At 43.1% G+C, this 15286-nt stretch overlaps 1 protein-coding gene across 3 annotated transcripts in view; it reads right to left on the bottom strand.

The window, feature by feature from the left end:
• CPED1 (cadherin like and PC-esterase domain containing 1) overlaps positions 1-15286 on the bottom strand; it is a 486680-nt gene that overhangs the window by 308480 nt on the left and 162914 nt on the right. For all 3 annotated transcript variants that reach the window (XM_069764871.1, XM_069764872.1, XM_069764873.1), the window contains one exon: positions 12748-12895. In XM_069764871.1, coding sequence (XP_069620972.1) covers positions 12748-12895 — 148 coding nt within the window. The remainder of the gene's footprint in view (positions 1-12747; positions 12896-15286) is intronic.

Below are 15286 nucleotides of genomic sequence, written 5' to 3'. Positions count from 1 at the left end.
TGCTATTTTTATTGTTGTCTTGCTTGCTGTAAGCTCTGGGACGCAGAGGGAGCGCCTCCGCACCGTGAGTCGGTGCGGAGGGTCTTTTTGCGCCCTCTGCGTGGTCTTTTTGTAGGTTTTTGTGCTGACCGCAAAGCTACCTTTCCTATCCTCAGTCTGTTCAGTAAGTCGGGCCTCACTTTGCTAAATCTATTTCATCTCTGTGTTTGTATTTTCATCTTTACTCACAGTCATTATATGTGGGGGGCTGCCTTTTCCTTTGTGGAATTTCTCTGAGGCAAGGTAGGCTTTATTTTTATATCTTCAGGGCTAGCTAGTTCCTTAGGCTGTGCTGAGTTGCATAGGGAGCGTTAGGAGCAATCCACGGCTATTTCTAGTGTGTGTGATAGGATTAGGGGTTGCGGTCAGCAGAGTTCCCACGTCTCAGAGCTCGTCCTATATTATCAGTAACTATCAGGTCATTCCGTGTGCTCTTAACCACCAGGTCCATTATTGTCCTGACCACCAGGTCATAACAGTACAGGTGGCCCAAAGTACTAATGCATCTCAATAGAGGGATAAGAGAAGTTCTGAGACCATTTTTTTTTCTTTGCAGTGTGTTTTGTCTCTCTTTTCCCCTTTACCTCTGGGTGGTTCAGGACACAGGTGTAAACATGGACATTCAAGGTCTGTCCTCTTGGATGGATAATCTCACTACAAGGGTACAAAACATTCAAGATTTTTTGGTTCAGAATCCGATGTCAGAGCCTAGGATTCCAATTCCTGATTTGTTTTTTGGTGATAGATCTAAGTTTTTGAATTTCAAATATAATTGTAAATTATTTCTTGCCTTGAAACCTCGCTCCTCAGGTGACCCTGTTCAACAAGTAAAGATCATTATTTCTTTGTTACGTGATGACCCTCAAGACTGGGCATTTTCCCTTGCGCCAGGAGATCCGGCATTGCGTGATGTTGATGCGTTTTTCCTGGCGCTTGGATTGCTTTATGACGAACCTAATTCAGTGGATCAGGCAGAGAAAATCTTGCTGGCTCTGTGTCAGGGTCAGGATGAAGCGGAGATATATTGTCAGAAGTTTAGAAAGTGGTCTGTGCTCACTCAGTTGAATGAATGTGCCCTGGCAGCAATCTTCAGAAAGGGTCTCTCTGAAGCCCTTAAGGATGTCATGGTGGGATTTCCCATGCCTGCTGGTCTGAGTGAGTCTATGTCTTTGGCCATTCAGATCGATCGACGCTTGCGTGAGCGTAAAGCTGTGCACCATTTGGCGGTACTATCTGAGCATGGGCCTGAGCCTATGCAATGTGATAGGACTTTGACCAGAGCTGAACGGCAAGAACACAGACGTCGGAATGGGCTATGTTTTTACTGTGGTGATTCCACTCATGCTATCTCCGATTGTCCTAAGCGCACTAAGCGGTTCGCTAGGTCTGCCACCATTGGTACGGTACAGTCTAAATTTCTATTGTCCGTTACTCTGATTTGCTCTTTGTCATCCTATTCTGTTATGACATTTGTGGATTCAGGCGCTGCCCTGAATTTGATGGACTTGGAGTATGTTAGGCGCTGTGGTTTTTTCTTGGAGCCCTTGCAGTATCCTATTCCATTGAGAGGAATTGATGCTATGCCTTTGGCCAAGAATAAGCCTCAGTACTGGACCCAATTGACCATGTGCATGGCTCCTGCACATCAGGAGGATATTCGCTTTCTGGTGTTGCATAATCTGCATGATGTGGTCGTTTTGGGGTTGCCATGGCTACAGGTTCATAATCCAGTATTGGACTGGAAATCTATGTCTGTGTCCAGCTGGGGTTGCCAGGGGGTACATGGTGATGTTCCATTTTTGTCTATTTCGTCTTCCACTCCTTCTGAAGTTCGAGTTTTTGTCGGATTATCGGGATGTATTTGATGAGCCCAAAGCCAGGGCCCTAACTCCTCATAGGGATTGCGATTGTGCAATTAATTTGATTCCTGGTAGTAAGTTTCCTAAGGGCCGATTGTTCAATTTATCTGTGCCAGAACACGCCGCTATGCGGAGTTATATAAAGGAATCCTTGGAGAAAGGCCATATTCACACGTCGTCATCACCGTTAGGAGCAGGGTTCTTTTTTGTGGCCAAGAAGGATGGTTTTTGAGACCTTGTATTGATTACCGCCTTCTTAATAAAATTACAGTCAAATTTCAGTATCCTTTGCCGTTGCAGTCTGATTTGTTTGCTCGTATTAAAGGGGCTAGTTGGTTCACCAAGATAGATCTTCGAGTGGCGTATAATCTTGTGCGTATTAAACAAGGCGATGAATGGAAAACAGCATTTAATACGCCCGAGGGCCATTTTGAGTACCTGGTTATGCCATTCGGGCTTTCCAATGCTCCATCAGTATTTCAGTCCTTTATGCATGACATCTTCCGAGAGTACTTGGATAAATTCCTGATTGTGTATTTGGATGATATTTTGGTCTTTTCGGATGATTGGGAGTCTCATGTGAAGCAGGTCAGAATGGTGTTCCAGGTCCATCGTGCGAATTCCTTGTTTGTGAAGGGGTCAAAGTGTCTCTTTGGAGTTCAGAAGGTTTCATTTTTGGGATTCATTTTTTCCCCTTCTACTATCGAGATGGACCCTGTTAAAGTCCAGGCCATTTACGATTGGACTCAGCCGACATCTGTGAAGAGCCTGCAAAAGTTCCTGGGCTTTGCTAATTTTTATCGGCGCTTCATCGCTAATTTTTCTAGTGTTGCTAAACCATTGACTGATTTGACCAAGAAGGGTGCTGATGTGGTCAATTGGTCTTCTGCAGCTGTAGAGGCTTTTCAGGAGTTGAAGCGTCGTTTTTCTTCTGCCCCTGTGTTGTGCCAGCCAGATGTTTCGCTCCCGTTTCAGGTTGAGGTTGATGCTTCTGAGATTGGAGCAGGGGCTGTTTTGTCGCAAAGAAGTTCTGATGGCTCGGTGATGAAGCCATGTGCTTTCTTTTCTAGAAAGTTTTCGCCTGCTGAGCGTAATTATGATGTTGGTAATCGAGAGTTGTTGGCCATGAAGTGGGCATTCGAGGAGTGGCGTCATTGGCTTGAAGGAGCCAAGCATCGCGTGGTGGTCTTGACAGATCACAAGAATTTGACTTAACTTGAGTCTGCCAAATGGTTGAATCCGAGACAGGCTCGATGGTCGTTATTTTTCTCCCGTTTTGATTTTGTGGTTTCGTACCTTCCAGGCTCTAAGAATGTGAAGGCTGATGCCCTGTCAAGGAGTTTTGTGCCTGACTCTCCGGGTGTTCCTGAGCCGGCGGGTATTCTCAAAGAGGGGGTAATTTTGTCTGCCATCTCCCCTGATTTGCAGCGGGTGCTGCAAAAATTTCAGGCCGATAGACCTGACCGTTGCCCAGCGGAGAAACTGTTTGTCCCTGATAGATGGACTAGTAGAGTTATCTCTGAGATTCATTGTTCAGTGTTGGCTGGGCATCCTGGAATCTTTGGTACCAGAGATTTGGTGGCTAGATCCTTTTGGTGGCCGTCTTTGTCACGGGATGTGCGTTCTTTTGTGCAGTCCTGTGGGACTTGTGCTCGGGCTAAGCCCTGCTGTTCCCGTGCCAGTGGGTTGCTTTTGCCCTTGCCGGTCCCGAAGAGGCCCTGGACGCATATTTCTATGGATTTTATTTCGGATCTCCCCGTCTCTCAAAAGATGTCGGTCATTTGGGTGGTTTGTGATCGCTTTTCTAAGATGGTCCATTTGGTACCTTTGTCTAAATTGCCTTCCTCCTCTGATTTGGTGCCATTGTTTTTCCAGCTTGTGGTTCGTTTACATGGTATCCCTGAGAACATCGTTTCTGACAGAGGTTCCCAGTTTGTTTCGAGGTTTTGGCGATCCTTTTGTGCTAGGATGGGCATTCATTTGTCTTTTTCCTCGGCTTTCCATCCTCAGACAAATGGCCAAACCGAACGAACTAATCAAACTTTGGAAATATATCTGAGATGCTTTGTTTCCGCTGATCAGGATGATTGGGTGTCCTTTTTGCCATTGGCTGAGTTCGCCCTTAATAATCGGGCCAGCTCGGCTACTTTGGTTTCGCCGTTTTTCTGCAATTCTGGTTTCCATCCTCGTTTCTCTTCAGGGCAGGTTGAGTCTTCGGACTGTCCTGGTGTAGATACTGTGGTGGATAGGTTGCAGCAGATTTGGACTCATGTGGTGGACAATTTGACATTGTCCCAGGAGAAGGCTCAACGTTTCGCTAACCGCCGGCGCTGTGTGGGTCCCCGACTTCGTGTTGGGGATTTGGTTTGGTTGTCGTCTCGTTATGTTCCTATGAAGGTTTCCTCTCCTAAGTTTAAGCCTCGTTTCATTGGTCCGTATAAGATTTCTGAGGTTATCAATCCTGTGTCATTTCGTTTGGCCCTTCCTGCTTCTTTTGCCATCCATAATGTGTTCCATAGGTCGTTATTGCGGAGATACGTGGCGCCTGTGGTTCCATCCGTTGATCCTCCTGACCCGGTGTTGGTTGAGGGGGAGTTGGAGTATCTGGTGGAGAAGATTTTGGATTCTTGTATTTCGAGACGGAAACTCCAGTACCTGGTCAAGTGGAAGGGTTATGGTCAGGAAGATAAAACCTGGGTTTTTGCCTCTGATGTTCATGCTGCCGATCTGGTTCGTGCCTTTCATTTGGCTCATCCTGGTCGGCCTGGGGGCTCTGGTGAGGGTTCGGTGACCCCTCCTCAAGGGGGGGTACTTTTGTGAATTCTGTTGTCGGGCTCCCTCCTGTGGTCATGAATGGTACTTTGGCTGGTTCTGTCCATGGACTTCCTCTGGTGGGTGTTTCTGAGTTTCCTTCCACAGGTGATGAGGTTAATTCGTTAGCTTGCTGCTCTATTTAACTCCACTTAGATCTTTGCTCCATGCCACCTGTCAATGTTCCAGTATTGGTCTAGTTCACTCCTGGATCGTTCTTGTGACCTGTCTTCCCAGCAGAAGCTAAGTTCCTGCGTGTTTTTCTTTGTTTGCTATTTTTTTGTCCAGCTTTCTATTTTTATTGTTGTCTTGCTTGTTGGAAGCTCTGGGACGCAGAGGGAGCGCCTCCGCACCGTGAGTCGGTGCGGAGGGTCTTTTTGCGCCCTCTGCGTGGTCTTTTTGTAGGTTTTTGTGCTGACCGCAAAGCTACCTGTCCTATCCTCAGTCTGTTCAGTAAGTCGGGCCTCACTTTGCTAAATCTATTTCATCTCTGTGTTTGTATTTTCATCTTTACTCACAGTCATTATATGTGGGGGGCTGCCTTTTCCTTTGGGGAATTTCTCTGAGGCAAGGTTGACTTTATTTTTCTATCTTCAGGGCTAGCTAGTTCCTTAGGCTGTGCCGAGTTGCATAGGGAGCGTTAGGAGCAATCCATGGCTATTTCTAGTGTGTGTGATAGGATTAGGGATTGCGGTCAGCAGAGTTCCCACGTCTCAGAGCTCATCCTATATTATCAGTAACTATCAGGTCATTCCGTGTGCTCTTAACCACCAGGTCCATTATTGTCCTGACCACCAGGTCATAACACTCCTCCTCCTCTTGCACCTATATGGCCACATCCAACTCCTTCTCCACTTGGACCTGTTCCTCCTGGTTTAAGATTCCAATTTTTTATTTCTACTCTGCTTAGCATAGGGATATGAAGTAGCTGTAGTGAGGGACGTTATTAGGATTTACATGTGTGATTTTTTATCAAAACTCTCTTTATGTGTACTCTGCAACAGTGTCTGTGATAGTAACCTGCGTAACCAAAAGTTTTAAGAATCTTCATCTGAATCAGTGGAAGTGATGAGTGTGTAAATATACTTTTCTACTGTTAGGCAGCCATGTCTGTGATAGTTCTGTGCCAAAAGCCATGGTGTGTACCTTTTAACCCATATCTTTGAGAGTACTTTTCCAAAAGCTGTTGTGTGTTTTCTTAAACCAAAATCTGTGTGAATAATGTGCCTTAAGCTGCTGTGTGTACTCTGCAATCTTGCCTGTGGGGATACTGAGGACCATTGTCAGGGTGTGAAATTTGTTATCAGCTTCAGTGGTGGAAATGTGGAAACATGCTCTGTGGGTGAAATTTTTATCTGAAGTAACAGTAGCAAGCCTCACTGTGAACTGCCAGCTCGATACAAGATCATACTACAAGCTTTTCATTGGTGGCAGTTGGAACTGGAGCAGAAATATTGAAGCTGTGGGGGTACTAGGCTCCATGCTCTGTTGGTGAAATTTGTAGGTTACTAATGTAGGGGTACTCTGTCCCATGCTCTGTGGGTGAAATTTCTAAGTTGATAATGTAGGAGTACTCTGCCTCATGCTCTGTGGGTGAAACATGTAATCTGCTAATATAGGGGTACTGTACCCCATGCTCTGTGGGTGAAATTTGTAAGCTGCTTCTGATGGGGAACTCTTCCCCATGGTCTATGGGTAAAATTTTTAACTGGACTGGAAAAAGCTAGCATCAATCTCTGTGCAGGCACTATCACGATACGTATTGTGACCCAACGGGGGTCGGTTAACGGACGGCACAACAAATTCACAGTGGGATGAAAAGAGGGTAGAAAGGCCCTAACAATAGAGAAATGAATGAAGGGACACCCCTGAGCTCAAGCCTGAGTCTGTCTCTGCACTCCCCTAGTGCCCTAAGTGGGTTCTTTCCCCTACCGCCATCAGGATATCTCATCCCTAACTGTCACCTAACTCTGCCTTGGCTAGTGCACTAGCCGGCAAGGAGCACTAGCCTCACCTCTGCAGATATTACCACATGGGGGAAAGTGACAAACACAAAAGGGATGAGGAAATAAACACTTAGCTTTCTCTGCTGCAAAGCACCGCACAGCAGAATAAAGGCACCAGAATAATGAACCCAGCAGAAGCACCACTGCACCCAGAGAGCTCCTCACTCAGGATTGGTCACTGAAGATTGCTCTATCACCAACAGCCAGCTGATGCATCAGGATGGTGGAAGTGGTCACCACCCACATCAGCAGACCCAGCAACACTTCTGTTACACCAGATTGCCAGCAAGGGAAAAAACTGACATTAACCCCCGATGGACTGAAAGGAAAAAAGCTACATTTAAACCAAGTGGAACCAGAGCTGCCACAAATACAAAAATGGATCGTAACAGGCATTGTTAAATTTTTATGTTATTCATTTACTTCCTATTTTACCATGATTGCTATATTGACAGGACCCCTTTAAGTCATTTCCCTATTCACATTTGTTTGCGGGGCAATTGTCCTGCTCTTTCCCCGATTAAGCTTTCTCTTTGTAGTCCCTTAGCCCTCACTATTTTACAGCCATTATAAAGCACCGAAGTTCAGGTCCCCATTGACTTCTACTGTGTTCAGAACCGGGGTGAGTTCAAGGTCAAGTTCATACCCAAATCAAACTTTTCAATGAACATTTGTCAAAATTAGCGAACCTGAACATTTACGGGTTCGCTCATTTCTACTTAGAAATACTGATGTGAAATACTGACCAAATACTAAACTTGTGAACGTGGCCTAAGTCTCTAGCTGGAAGATGTATTGTAATTTTTTTTACCTTCTACTGTATTCAGTGTTCTATGAAACATATATATATTCCGTATATACTCGAGTATAAGCCGATATTTTCAGCCCACTTTTTTGGGCAGAAAGTAACCCTCTCGGCTTATACTCGAGTCATACCCAGGGGTCAGCAGGGGAGGGGGAGCGGAGCTGTGTAATAATACTCACCTGCTCCTGGCGCGGTCCCTGCACGTCCCTGGTTCCCCGGCGCCGGCAGCTTCTTCCTGTAGTGAGCGGTCACATGGTGCCACTCACTACAGTAATAAATATGGACTCGACTCCACTCCCATAGGGGTGGAACCGCATATTCATTACTGTAATGAGCGGTACCATGTGACCGCTCACTACAGGAAGAAGCTGCCGGCGCCGGTGAACAGGCGTGCAGGGACCACGCCAGGAGCAGGTGAGTATAACGCAGTGCGCGATATTCACTTGCTCCCTGTTCCACCGTCAGCACCGCTGTGTCTTCCCCGTCCTCTGCAGTGACGCTCAGGTCAGAGGGCGCGATGACGCGATTAGTGCGCGCCGCCCTCTGCCTGAACGTCAGTGCAGAGGACGGGGAAGACACAGAGGCAGTCGGAGGTGGAACGGGGAGCAGGTGAAAATAGCAAGTGCTGGGGGCCTGAAAGGTGAGTATGTAATTTTTTATTTTTTTAATCGCACCAACAGCATATGTCTGTATGGAGCATCTTAAGGGGCCATGTACAGCGTTATATGGGGCAAATATCTGTATGCAGCATCTTATGGGGCCATGTGCAGAATTATATGGGGCAAATATCTGTATGGGGCCATGTGAAGCATTATATGGGACAAATATCTCTATGGAGCATCTTATGCAGGGCCGGCGTTAGGGGCAGGCAGACTAGGCAGCTGCCTAGGGCCCCCGCTGCCCTAGGGGCCCCCAGCCAGGGGCGGACACACTGCTGATGGCTCTGCTCCAGGGCCCAGCGGTGGAGGGGGGCCCCTGCAGGCAGGCCCGGTATTGTGCAGGATCGGGCCCCTCTCACTCCCTCCTATAATTATGGAACACCCAGTGCGAGGGAGAGAGCGGGGCGCGAAGAGCAGGAGATCAAAAAGGGGGCGTGTCATGCAGGGAGAGACGCTGGCCAATGAACGCTTCCCTTACCTCACCATGACCAGACTGAGGAGAATGCTCACTGGTTGCTGTCCTCCTGCATGGCGCGTCCCAATCGTGAGTACTCACCCCTACAGTCAGGTGAGGTGTCCCACCGCACAGCACATAGAGACAGCAGTGGAGGAAGAGAGCCTTAGGGGGTCTTCTGCTCCCTCCACTGTTCTGTGTCTCCTCACTGTGAAGAGATGGGGGAGGAGGCTCACTGCACGGGGCAGCAGGTAGAACCAGGGGACTGATATCAGTGCTGTCTGCTCTGTGCCCCATCCCCCACAGTGGGGTCTGCAGCCCTCTGCAACTGAACTATGTGACCTCAACCAGGGCTCATCTGATCACCTATACAAGATTAGTATGTGTGTATATATGTGCTTGTATGTGTGTATGTGTGTGTGTGTGCATCTGTGTGTATATCTGTGTATGTATGTACGGCATATGTGTGTATGTATGGTATATTTGTATGGCTGTGTGTGTATGCATGTACAGTATGTGTATGTCTATATGTGTATGTATGTACAGTATCTGTGTGTATCTGTGTATGTGCAATAAATTTCTTTGGATATATGGTATATATGTATGTTTATGTGCATGTACATACAGTATATGTGTATGTATATGTGTGTACGGTATGTGTATACTATGTGTATATACTGTATGTGTGTATGTATGGTACATGTATGTGTATCTGTATGTTCGGTATATGTATATATGTACGGTATGTGTATTTGGTGTATGTATGGTATATGTGTGTACTATATGTGTATATAACTATCTGTGTATGTACGGTATATGTGTGTGTATGCATGTAAGGTATGTGTATGTATGTACGGTATATGTATGTGTATCTGTGTGTATGTATGGTATATGTATGTACGGTATTTGTGTGAATGTACGGTATATGCATGTGTGTATGTACGGTATGTGTATGTATGACGGTATATGTATACTTATCTGTGTGCATGTAAGGTATATATATGTGTTTGCATATACTGTATTTGTATGTATATCTGTGTGTATGTACGGTGTATGTATGTACGGTATGTGTATCTGTGTGTATGTACGGTGTATGTATGTACGGTATGTGTATACTATATGTGTATATAACTGTATGTATGCATGTAAGGTATATGTCTGTGTATGTATGTACGGTATGTGTATCTGTGTGTATGTACGGTGTATGTATGTACAGTATATGCCGGAACAAAAATCATTGTTCTCATCAGCACATCGCCCAGTTAAGCCTGCAGATATGCTGCTAAGATGATACTGTATGGGGACAGATTGATTTACTAGTGATCATTCTGTCCCCATCATTATTCCTCAGCCAGTGTAAAGAGGCTGGAAACAAGCGGCGAATGACTTCAATATTGTTAATCACACTCGTTTAGTGGCCTGAAATCAGCGCATGTAGCTACAACCAAAATGTTTCTGTTTGATGGTGCAATATGTTAGCATTTGGGGCCCCATTTTAAATATTTGCCTAGGGCCCCACTTTGCCTAAAACCGGCCCTGATCTTATGGGGCCATGTGCAGCATTATATGGGGCAAATATCTGTATGGAGCATCTTATGGGGCCATAATTCACATTTATGAAGCATTATAGGGGGAAAATGTGTCTATGGAGCAGATTATGGGGTCATAATCAACCTTTGTGCAGCATTATATGGGGCATATTTTAATACGGAGCATCTTATGGAGCCCATCATAAACTGTATGGAGCATTATATGGGGCGTATTTTGTATGGGCATCTTATGGGGCTCCTGATTCAATATGGATATTCAAAAACAATTAAACTACTGATGTCTCAATTAATTTTACTTTTATTGGTACCTATTTTTATTTTTGAAATTCACCGGTAGCTGCTGCATTTTCCACCCTAGGCTTATATTCGAGTCATTAAGTTTTCCCAGTTTTTTGTGGCAAAATTAGGGGGATCGGCTTATACTAGGGTCGGCTTATACTCGAGTATATACGGTATATATACGTAGCACAATACAAACCAGCAATTCCATTTTATCTACACTCTTAATTTATACACAATTATGCGTTTTTGTTTGAGAACTGCTCAGGTCACGATTTGAAAAGGGCCGCTGTTGGCTTTATAGCTTTTCCTGCAACTCCCTAGTAAAACTGCTGATTTTCATATTGGTACATCTAAAACAATGGATTTACAAGCTTTGTAACTACAAAAAAAACATTAAAATCACTGTGATATGTCTCACAATTTGTAGGCATATCTGTCATCAGATTTTACTATACAAGCTGCAAAGATTGTTAAATAGATTTCTTGGACCTGATGAGGATGATGCATTTACTTTGAAAAGTTAGGTTAGAATGACTGTATAATCCTCCATAAAAGATTAATTATCTGCCCACCTGGCCTGAAAGACAGATCCTCAGCATCTCTCCTCTCCAGGGGTGGACGAAGCTTTCCTCAGCGAAACGCGCGTCGGGTGTTGTGGGTCCCTGACTGGTGGCTTACATTTGGTAACTATGGTCCTTCCTCTATATGTACTGTGAACATATTGGTGATTGCACGGTGGTTGTCCATGATGCTGCGGCTGTCGGTGACAATGCACTTGTTACTAAGATATATTTATTCCCTATTAGTCTTATAATATATTTAACATTAATACATACATATTTCTTAAATTCTATTTAAATAATCTTTGTGCATTGTCATCTATGACCGCTGCATTGGGGATACCACTGGCTACACCTGCAGGATTTTTTTTATTTTTTTTATTTTTTATTTTATTTCTTTCTTGCGGGTGTGTATATATGCACTTTTATATATATATAGTTCTTTGCCACTGTTCCAGTCATACCTGTCGGTTGTCTCTGTATTTTGGTTGCTCCATAATTTTATGTGTGGTATATGGTTTTAGATATGTTCAAAATAAAGTTTGTATTTTTTCATATGTTATGGCCTGGTGTTCATTCTTGGTGTTAGTAATAATTTCATATATAGTTTATTAACTGACAACTGAAAGTCTAAAATGGTCCATGCAAACGTTAAAAGTTGACAGCAGCTGTTAAAAGTAGAAACATATGACTGTCTTATGACACTGTAAATGTACATTGAAAGACAGGAAGAAGACAACTTTGACCTAAGACAATTTATACAGGCAAAACCATCATGTGAGACTTTAGTTCCACCTACTGCCAGCGTGTGGTACTGCAGCAGGAAACATAAATCATTTTGTATTACTCATTTTGAAATTATTAAGAAATAAATGCACATTCAGTTGTGTGAAAAACTGTTTGCCCCATCCTGATTTCCCATTCTTTTGCATGTTTGTCACACTTAAATGTTTCAGATATATTTGAATGTTAGACAAAGGTAGCACAAGTAAACACAAAATGCAGTTTTTAAATGAATATATGTGTGTGGTATTTCCTGAAGATGAAGTCATATAAAGACTTCGAAACGCGTTGAATAAAACCACCATTCCTTTTCATCAATACATCTGGATTTCCATTTGTTCAGCAGCACGGACAATATCCACAAAAATCCTTTGTAAGAGGCCTGATTACTGCCATACCTGTTCTCAATCAAGAAATCTCTTAAATAGGACCTGCCTGACAAAGTAAAGTAGACCAAGAGATCCTCAAGAGCTAGACATTACTTGTGCTATTTTTAGCTAATATTTAGATTTGTTTGGTGATCTGAAACATTTAAGTGTGACAAACATGCAAAAGAATAAAAAATCTGGAAAGTGGCAAACACTTTTTCACACAACTGTAGTTGTGAGGACAAAAACGCTAATATGTAAAAATTATACAATGCAAACAGTATGAAGGAAGAATAGTTTTAAAAGAAGCAGTTTAGAAACTGCAAGTATATTTTTTAAATATATGTAAGTACCTTTCTGTGGAAGTTCCCAGGACTAGAAAAATGTGAAAGTATTGTACATTATTGCATAATTTTTACACGATTTATTGTCAGTAAATTCATTAAATACTACTGCCATCCTCTCTGCATGGCATTTCAACATTAGGTGCTATAGTGATAAAAAAGGTAATATATTAATATATTATTTCTACAGTATAATGCAATCTATATAGTCATATAATATATAATACCTGTATTGGAGCAAATACTTTCTGTGGCTCAGTCTGAACGAGCGCCATGGAGTGAATAAATGCACGCAGTGGTGACAGCGAAGTGATCAAAACAAATGTGCGAATCACTGGAAATGGGTGATGATGATGGTGGTAGACTTTTAGATTTCTGGAACAAAGTATGGCAGATATTAGCTGTCACTTATTTCCTCTATGTAAAGTAATTGTCTCATCGTAGCCATAGGGGGCAAATACTAAGCTTTTGACTGCAATCAAAGACCTTCCTACCTGGAAAAGATGACGTCATTAAGTCACCAGGAATCTAAGTTGCAAGGCACTTTAGTAGCATGCTGTGGCTTCATTCTAGCAAGTGGCGTAGGTCACTGTGCTTTGCTACAAATATTCTGCTTTTTATGTTATTAAAGTTAAAGGGTTGTCCTTGATTTTTTAATGGTTGAAAAGGCAGGAAATATGTTAAGATAATAAGACAGCAATGTTGCACTTATATAAACTGCCTCTGCTCTAGTGTTGCTATTATGATGAGCTAGGACAGAAGTGGTTTGAATAGGAGAGTAATGGTTATTTTATTTTAACACATTTCGTGCCTTTTTAAAATCATGGATAACCCTTTTAAAGGGAAGCTAAAATTAGAAAATGACTTATGATTAAAATCATGTTTTTGAATTAAACATCCACTACTGTTCAAAAGTTTAGGGTCACCCAGACAATTTTGTGTTTTCCATGAAAACTCATACTTTTATTAATCAAATGAGTTGCCAAATGAATTGAAAATCTAGTCCAGACATTGACAAGGTTCGAAAAAAAGACTTTTATTTGAAATAATAATTTTCTCCTTCAAACTTTGCTTTCAACAAAGAATGCTCCCTTTGCAGTAATTCCAGTATTGCAGACCTGTGGCATTCTAGCAGTTAATTTGCTGAGGAAATCTGGAGAAATTTCACCCCATGCTCCAGAAGGCCCTCCCACAAGTTGGTTTGGCTTGATGGGCACTTTTTGCGTACCATATGGTCAAGCTGCTCCCACAACAGCTCAATGGGGTTGAGATCTGGTGATTGCACTGACCACTCCATTACAGATAGAATACCAGCTGCCTGCTTCTTCCCTAAATAGTTCTTGCAGAATTTGGGGATGTGCTTTGGGTCATTGTCCTGTTGTAGGATGAAATTGGCTCCTATCAAGCGCTTTCCACAGGGTAAGGCATGACATTGCAAAATGGAGTGATAGCCTTCCTTATTCAAAATCCCTTTTACCTTGTACAAATCTCCCACTTTACCAGCACCAAAGCATCCCCAGACCATCACATTACCTCCACCATGCTTGACAGATGGCGTCAGGCACTCTTCCAGCATCTTTTCAGTTGTTCTACGTCTCACAAATGTTCTTCTGTGTGTGTGATCCAAACACCTCAAACTTGGATTCGTCTGTCCATAACACTTTTTACAATCTTCCCCTGTCCAATATCTGTGTTCTTTTGCCCATATTAATCTTTTCCTTTTATTAGCCAGCCTCAGCTATGGCTTTATCTTTGCCACTCTGCCCTGAAGGCCAGCATCCCAGAGTTGCCTCTTCACTGGAGACGTTGACACTGGCGTTTTGCGAGTACTATTAATTGAAGCTGCCGCTTGGGGACCTGTGAGGCGTTGATTTCTCAAACTACAGACTCTAATGTACTTGTTTTGTTGCTCAGTTGTGCAGCGGGGCCTCCCACTTCTCTTTCTACTCTTGTTAGAGCCTGTTTCTGCTCTCACCTGAAGGGAGTAGTACACACCGTTGTAGGAAGTCTTCAGTTTCTTGGCAATTTCTCACATGGAATAGTCTTCATTTCTAAGAACAAGAATAGACTGGCGAGTTTCACATGAAAGTTCTTTTTTTCTGGCCATTTTGAGAGTTTAATGGAACCAACAAATGTAATGCTCCAGATTCTCAACTAGCTCAAAGGAAGGTCAGGTTTAAAGGTTCTCTAATCAGCCAAACTGTTTTCAGCTGTGCTAGCATACTTGCACAAGGGTTTTCATGGGTATTATAACCATCCATTAGCCTTCTTGCACAGTTAGCAAACACAAAGCACAATAAGAACACTGGAGAGATGGTTGTTGGAAATGGGCCTCTATACACCTATGAAAATATTGCATTACAAGCCAAACATTTGCAGCTAGAATAGCCATTTACCACATTAACAATGTATTTCTGAATCATTTAATGTTAGCTTCATTGGAAAAAACTGTGCTTTTCTTTCAAAAATAAGGACATTGCTAAGTGACCCTAAACTTTTGAACGGTAGTGTATATTCTTTGAAAATGTTTGGAATGTTTTATTAACATATCATTTGTGTGAGTTAACACATTTCCCTGTCATTTTATTTTATCATAGGAGCATTTGTTTTTGTCACCAGCGCTATGAGTTAATCACAGATCTAGTCATGATGCAGGAGCTGGCTGCTGAGCTCTTATGTAACTAACTTGATTTATGATGAGGTCACAAGACTAGTGACACAGCAGAAACATTCAATCCTGTGACAAAACAAACAGAAAAGGAAATG

The sequence above is a fragment of the Ranitomeya imitator genome, chromosome 4, assembly GCF_032444005.1.
Source record: "Ranitomeya imitator isolate aRanImi1 chromosome 4, aRanImi1.pri, whole genome shotgun sequence".
NCBI classification, from domain to species: domain Eukaryota; kingdom Metazoa; phylum Chordata; class Amphibia; order Anura; family Dendrobatidae; genus Ranitomeya; species Ranitomeya imitator.
The sequence above is the reverse complement of the archived record's forward strand: the minus strand, read 5'-3'. Positions and strand labels throughout refer to the sequence as shown.